The 7,813-nt window shown below is 48.8% G+C and overlaps 1 protein-coding gene across 1 annotated transcript in view; it reads left to right on the top strand.

Annotated features, from left to right (window-relative positions):
* The first annotated feature begins 258 nt into the window (after positions 1–258).
* The window catches only part of ARFGAP3 (ARF GTPase activating protein 3), a 52,875-nt gene continuing 45,320 nt past the window's right edge, over positions 259–7,813 (top strand). The window contains exons 1-2 of the mRNA XM_019624011.1: positions 259–433; positions 5,486–5,604. Of these exons, the coding sequence (XP_019479556.1) occupies positions 365–433; positions 5,486–5,604 (188 nt within the window). The 5' untranslated portion in view covers positions 259–364. The remainder of the gene's footprint in view (positions 434–5,485; positions 5,605–7,813) is intronic.

Below are 7,813 nucleotides of genomic sequence, written 5' to 3'. Positions count from 1 at the left end.
CTGAAATGGTGGTCTTAACGAAGGCCACGCGCATGGGACTAAACCCAACCCAAGCTCAGGTTCGCCACCCGCTGCCCTGCACGGACGGCAGACGAGGACCTGGAAAAGGCGCGGGAGTCTTCTGCGCACGCGCGTGCAGCGCCGGATGCGGGCCCGAGTGGGCGGAGCCAGCAGCACCGCTAAGCGAGGCCCTTAGAGGAGCACGGCGCGTGCGCTCCACTTGTGGGCGGGGCCGTGGGCAGGGCCTGGCCGTCACGCGCAGCCCCACCCCTGGGCCGTCGTCTAGCTCCGGGAGGCGGCAACCGCTCCTGGTCAGCTCTTCCCAGTTGGCGGGGCCGTCTGCGCCCTCGGTTCGCTGGTGACCATGGGGGACCCCAGCAAGCAGGACATCGTGACCATCTTCAAGCGCCTCCGCTCGGTGCCCACCAACAAGGTAACGGCCGCCGGGCGTGTTCAGGTTTGCTCGGCATCCCTGCGGGACCCCGCGAGCGGCCGCTGCGGCGCCAGTGGCCGGGGCCGTGGGAGGAGGAGCCGGCTTGGCCTGTGACACGTCGCATTTGCAGCCGCGGCGGCTGGGCCTGTCCTGGGTCCGGACCGCTCGTCGCCCCCCAGGCTCGGCAAGGGAGGGGCTGGGAAAGGGTCGCACCCTTAGGGACTCGGGCGGGGCGGGCAGCTGGGGGTCCTGGGGGCAGGAGGAGAGAGCACCCGGGGGGTCCTGGGCCCCGGGGCAGACACTTGTGGGCTCCTGACCCTGGGCTGAGGGCAGGGGCGGCTTTTCGGGGTGGCCGAGTGGACACTGTCGAGTTCCTGAGAGAGCTGGGGGCGAGATGGGGGCCCCCGAGAGAGAGCTGAGGACACCAGGGGCTCCTCCGAGTGACACCGCAGGCCACCTGTGACCCAGCTGGGACGCTTGCGCCGGGTCAGCACTCCAGCTGGTAGCGCTGGGCGTTTAAAAAGTTCAGCTCGCCTCCCTTCCTGCTCTGGAACTGACCTCTAAGGTGCCCCCCGGGGGCGCATGCTGGAGCCCGACTGGCTCTCTGTGTCCTTGGATGGCAGCCTCAGGGTCTCTGATGAAGCTGCCGAGTGGTCTGTGCAGTGGCTTCCAGCTCTTTTCTCCTGCTAAGAAAGCCCACACACGCCTTTCCCTTCCTTCCCCTTGGGTCCCTTTGGAGATTGGGGTTTTCCTTTCTCCCCCCATATCCAGAGGCTGGTGCCCCCCCACACACACACACACACCATGACTTTTACAACTTTTTCAAACTGGCCGGAGATGTGATGACACATCAGGCTAGAGTGACACCCTCTGCTGAGGATCACAGGTCGGAGTGGAACCTGGAGAGTGCAAAGGGCTGTGGCGTCGGTGTGGACTCTCCCCTCCGCTTCTGTGACAGGAGTTCTGTCTGGTCCCCACCGTCGCCTCCAAAGTGAGCAGCTGTTAACGAGCATGGTCCCACGAGCCATGACATGATGGCATAGAAAGTTCCTGAGTTTTACAAAACGTAGGTGTCTTTAATGTCTTTAAAGTCTTGATGGTGGATGGGGAGCCCATCCTTTTACAGCTTACAAGGAGTGAGAAAGGGAACAGTTTACTGGAAGTGATGCCTGATGGAGGCAGGCAAGTCAGGAGGAGAAAGGAATTCTCCAGTGTGGATTTCTGGGCTATTTTCTTGATTTTCAGTTTTAGATTGATCTGTTTATAAAAGAGTGGTTTCTGTAATTAGAATTCATCGAAGGGAAGATGCCCTTTTAAAATCAGTCAGTGCCTTTCTGCCAAGAGACACTTTGAGGGACATGTGTGGCTTGCTTATACATTGTTATCTAGACCCTGCTACTTGCTCACCTGCTACTTTGTCACCTTGGGCAGGTTACTTGACCATTTACTGTGTATCTTATTTTCCTCACCTGAAAATGGGACATGAGCAGGGTCTAACTCAGACGGTTACTGTGAGGATTAAATGAGAAAACCCAGGAAAAGCAATTAGAGCAGTCCCTCCATATACAAGCCTTCAATACACGCCAGCTCTTTTTTGTTATTATTATTTTTATTATGAAAAACACACCTGTGGGACATTTTATATGCTGTGATGGAATTAATAAAAGCATTGAGCAAAAATATTTTCTGGCAGTGTTCCACACTATCATGTTACATTTTTCTGTGTGTGTTGCATTTCTTGATTACAACTGTTTACTTGATCATTAGTAAGAAACCATTACCTAAACAAAGACGAAAACTAGTTTTAGTGATGTGTAAGAGTTGAATGACAAGAAGCATTTTCAAAATGGGGTTCTGAAAAGGAGCTGTAAGGTACATGAGACAGGAAAGGTAGGTAAAGAAAAACAACTCGGTTTCCTTTCAGAACGTGGTGTCCAGTTGCTCCCTCGCGTGTATGATGCCCATTGACTCTGGACCAAAGGCTTTAACTCGTAAGGGTCAGCTTTCTCGTTTGTGAAATCCTTCCTTAAGCTATACTGTTCCTTAGTTTTATATTGATTGTTTAAGTTATTCATTCAACAAATATCCATTGAGCACCTGTGGTGTGTTGGGCACCGTGACAAGCATTGAGGGTACACTGATGTACGCTGAATAAAGAGACAGGCTCCTGCCTTCTTGGAGCGCATAGTCCAGTGGATGAAGGATGGAGGCTGCCTGGCCGTGTGAGAGGCAGTGTGGTGAAGGGGTGAAGAGTGGGCTGGGGGCGCAGACTGCCTCGGGTCCGGTCCCCATGATACGACTTCTTAGCTGTGACACGTAACTTCATAATTCCTTAGTTTTCTCTAAAACGGGGATCAAAATTGCGCTACCTAATTTGTGGGAAAACGCAGGACCCTCGTTTGAAAAGTATTAAGATTCAGTTGGCCAGAAGCAGTGCCTGACAAGGAGTAAACGGCCAATAATTAGCTTATTTCTATAGCAGTTATTATTCTCATCATTAGGCAAAACAGCTTGTTAGTCAAAACTATTTTTCATCACCTTAACAACTGATACTCTGTTTAGAAAAGCATGTCTCAACTTGGGTTTAGGATTTCGTATCAAAACAAAGAGCCGCCCCGCTCTCAGAGCAGTGTCCTGCTCCTGCAGGAGAATCAAGGCACGCGTGTTAGAGCCAGACTTGGATTTCTAACTGCCTCCTGACCTCAGATCCCACACACCCCAGTCTCAACTCGTTAGCTCTTCCATCCCTCCAAACTGCCCCATTACCTGTGCCTTCAATGCCACTTTGTGCCAGGCTGGGTGCTCAGCTCAAGTGACCAAGATCCACAGAGCCCCACCCTCAGGGAGCTACACTCTAGCAATTCCTCATCTCGGTGGCTCAGGAGGACCTGTACCGCCCTGTTAGACACCCCACTGCTCTCTTGTGCAGCCAGCCTTGCGGCCACCTCAGGAGTGGTTCTCCAACTTGCTGCTCTGGAGTGTGCACACTCCAGTCTCTGCTGTCACCTCTGTCCACTGGGGCATTTCCTGCACAGGCTATTGCCACTTACTCTCCTTTTAGACTCTCATGAGATCCCAAATGCCTCTTGGACCCTGTCTAGAAAACTGGATGCATCCTGTCCTTGCTTACTAAGATTCAGCCTTGTAATTCATTGTCCTGCCCTCTAGACTGCTAGTCTGTGGGCTCTGTGCAGCCGGCTCTTCCTGACCCACCTTCGCACATCTGCTTTGTGTTGCCAGGTACATACTTGATGGTACAAACACACACAACCCTAGGGATTTACAGCTCTAGAGTCCCGCGGAAGTGGGTTCCTTATTCTCATGGCTGCGACCACAGGTTGTCTGAATGTCTGGGTCCTTCTCTCTCACTGGCACGCACGTGGCTTGGCAGGGGGTAAGGGCTCAGCACATGTTTGTGGAATCAGTGAGGCCATCTACTTCTGAATACCTCAGCGCCTGCCAGTAACATTGAAATGAATGGCTGGCACCTTTCCTGTCAGTTGGCACTCCACCCCCACAACTCCTGCATGCTCTTGGTGAACCTGTGATGGTGAGGGGCTTTGGGAAACCCACTCATGTTTTCGCGCTTGTATTTTCCTCAAAAGGCAAGAAGCCAGGTCTTTTTTTTTTTTTTTTAAATATGGACCACTTCACGAATTTGCGTGTCATCCTTGCACAGGGGCTATGCTAACCTTCTCTGTATCGTTCCAATTTTAGTATATGTGCTGCCGAAGCGAGCACGCCAGGTCATTCTTAATGATTATAGTTGAGACAATGTTCACATAGGCTGCTGTGCCTATAAAATGTGTCTAAAATATGGGAGCTTTTTGGGCCGGCTGAGTGGCTCAGTTGGTTAAAAGCTCGCTCAAGAGTGTGAGCTCTGAGCAATAGCGGTTCAATTCCCGGCCCGAGCTGAGCAGCCGCTGAGCTGCCTACAGGTGGCAGGATGGCTCAGCTTAAAATAAATAAATAAATAAAAATAAAAAATAAAATATGGGAGCTTTTTTTCTGGAAAGAGAATTAAATGCAATTCTCCTGTTAGTGGATTTTTTACTATCCTGTTGTTCTGACTTTAATTATGTGTGAATTCCCGTGACAAGCACTGTGTATTTTAAAGTACTTTTATAATCCTATTATCAGATGAAGAATATGTGACTTCAGTCTGTGTTGAGGAAAGGAGGGCTGGCGTTTCTCTGTCATGAGGTTGCAGTCGTCTGAAAGCTGGAGCTGCCACTGCCAAGCTCACTCATGTGGTGGCTGGCCGGCCCCGCCCTGCACTGGCTGTTGGACTGAGGGCCCCAGTTCCTCACCATTTGAGCCTCTTCACTGGGCTGCCTGGGTGTCCTCAAACATGGCAGCTGGCTTCCCCGAGAGCTAGTGGTCCAAGCAAGAGAGAGAAAGGAAGTCACAGCATCTTTTATAGCCTAATCTGAAAGTGATGCATGGCCTTCCCGCCATATTGTGGCCACACGGACCACCCTGAAAAAGTGACGGTGGGATTACACAAGGGCGTGAATACCAGGAGGGGAGGATTGTTGGGGGCATTTTGGAGTCTGGCTACAACCCTCTCCTTCTCCTCTGGGTGAGGAGAGAAGTATCCATATGTGCCCTGTCACCTGGTATAGAGCCACTGTCCAGGGGACAGTAAGGCCTTGAGTGTTCTGAGCAGGGGGCGGCCATGACTAGTATGCCTTTACGTGACTGGTAGGAACTGCGTTGATGCTTCAAGGCTAGGTGATGTTAGAGATGATATACACACCTGAGTTCTCGTCACTACCCATACTGCATAGTGTTATAATAGCTACGTAGTAATACATAATTTACTATATAACTAATGTGTTAATATAACTATATTAACATATAATTATATATATAACAATCAGATAAATTGAAATTTGAGGTTTTTAAAATCTGGGTGAGATACTTTCTAATAACCAGTTTAAATTGTAAAGGTTAAGCAGCTTTCAGGCTAAATCATGTACCATATCCTATGGGATGCCTCATTTGCCTAATAGAAAATAACAAATAACGGAATTAAAATTTTCCTTTCAGGTGTGTTTTGATTGTGGTGCCAAAAATCCCAGCTGGGCCAGCATAACCTATGGAGTGTTTCTTTGCATCGACTGCTCAGGGTCACAGCGGTCGCTTGGTGTTCACTTGAGTTTTATTCGGTAAGTGAGTGTGTCCTCGTGGGGTAGCGGGAGGGATTACCTTGTCCCATGGGACTCTCTCCCCTTTTTCCTTTATGTTTCCTTTGACATCAAGTAAGATGAGAGGTTGGTTATGAGTTACAGAGATTTAAGTATTAGATAATTAAGTAAATTGGGAAAATGAGTTCTTTTCTATTCAGTTACTGTTACATAGAGCATGTCTGTGTCGGAGACATGAGGCCGTGGTGGTGAAGACAGTCAGGATGGAGGGTTTGAGACAGTATTTCCTTTCCCTTTATTATCTTCTAATAAGGAGCAGTACAAAGGCGCCCTGCTGTGACACTCATGGTAGCGGGGGATTCAGGTGCTGGGGTCTGTCCACCCCAGCAGATGGAGAGCTAGTTCCTCATAGCAGGGTTTCACTTCTAGCATAATCCTCCAGCCCTGGCCTTCAGGACACAAACACCGCAAAGCCCAAGTGATGATTTTTTTATGAATTTTAGTGGCAGTTTCATAACATACTCATAACATGAAAGTCTTTCTTCTCTTTCCATCTGAAGTCTTGGGCTGCATTGTCTCCTTCTGGCAAATTCCTCTCTTCCGCTCTGTCACTGGTGGTAGCCTAGATGGGGCCTTTGTGTGCATCAGAGAAAGATGCCCCCTCTGGACACACACAGCCCCACAGCCCAGTGGGAGGTGGCAAGTGCACGGCGTGAAGTAAAAGAGATTGAAATGATAAAAGGGTCCCAGCCCGGCTTGGGCTTGGAAGCAGAGCAGGGCCTGCACTTGAGCAGCCATGGCCTTCCCCCGGGCACCACTGAGCGGCCATGTCGGATCCCTGTGCCCTATTTCCCTGCCACTTCTTCTCCCAGGGAAGGAATCAGCTAGGCAGGGAGGCTATTTGGAATGGTGGCGAGCAATTTTATTTTATGTTATGACTTACGGAATATTGATACAACACATTTACTATAAAGAGCATTTGTTCCTGAAGGAAAGTCTATTGTACTTTGTAATGAGATATTTTGTATGATAGCACAAAAACTAAATAGTAATGATTGCAGCATAATTTCTTTTTTAATATACCCTGTTTCCCCCAAAATAAGACCTAGCCGGAAAGTAAGCCATAGCATGATTTTAGGTGCCAAAATATGGCACCTTGGCATACTGAATATTTTAATTGAAGGCGTTTGTGGAAAAGGCACCCTTCTCCCTGAAACAGGTCATAAAACCATCATGTGAGGGGTGCGTGCCTTCCATATCCTGGAGGAATCATGCTATGGCTTCTTCTCCGGATAGGTCTTATTTTTGGCGAAACATGGTCATAAGTTAAAGAAAAAACTTTTCCTGAGTTCCTTTTGCAGAAATCAATTTGTGAACGCCTGATGCACTAAATATTTATAGCCATATAACTCCCTAGGTAATTATCTAGAACAGGGAATTCTTATGTGTGCTCTTATTGGTTTCAGAACTTCAGTTCCTTGTCTTCTTTTCTTTTTTCTTAGATGCTGGTCTCAGAATATTTTGAATACACTACCCTGTCCCTGTCTCTTTTTTAAATATTGAGGGATTTACTTGCCAGGGCAAGTTTATTTTTAATGTAACTCCCCCCCACCACTACCCCACTACCCCTTTTATCCCCCCCACTGATGGTTGCCAGTTAACATGATGACTTGCTCTGCCCAGAGCCCACAAAGGCTGGACTCGAGGTAGCACATAATTGGCTGTCTTCCTTTCTCTTTGCTGGGTTCTTTCCCTCTTCCTCTCTGCCAAGCCCTGCCCTTTACAACCTGGCCCTCCCTTTCCTCACCACGAAAGCACACTGCCAGTTGAAACCATTCCAGGAAGTGAGGTGGCTTTCTGACGTGTTCCCCAGTTGAAGGAAGGCCTGACCTACGGCCTGGTGAGGCTGGATAGCAGGGTCTGTTTGGGCGGTTGCAGGTTTAATCACCAGCCCTTTAAACATCAGATAAATATAACTATGAATCACAGAGCTTATAAATGATTCAAAACAACTGTTAAAAAAAATCACTGCTTAGAGAGCAGCAGCCTAGGGTTTGGGCAAGAGAAAGTCAAGGATGATAAGGATATTCAGTATCTTTCTTTTAAGAGATAGAGGGATGCTCTTTGAACATTTTTTTACTGGTAAAAAGAAATTACAAACACCAGCTTACTGGGAAAAAAGTCCAAACAGCCCCAAAGTATATACAGTAACAAGTGAAAGTCCTCAGCT

This window comes from Hipposideros armiger, unplaced genomic scaffold, assembly GCF_001890085.2.
Source record: "Hipposideros armiger isolate ML-2016 unplaced genomic scaffold, ASM189008v1 scaffold_572, whole genome shotgun sequence".
Lineage (NCBI taxonomy): Eukaryota > Metazoa > Chordata > Mammalia > Chiroptera > Hipposideridae > Hipposideros > Hipposideros armiger.
Note: the sequence above shows the minus strand (reverse complement) of the source record. Positions and strands in the feature narration are given on the sequence as shown.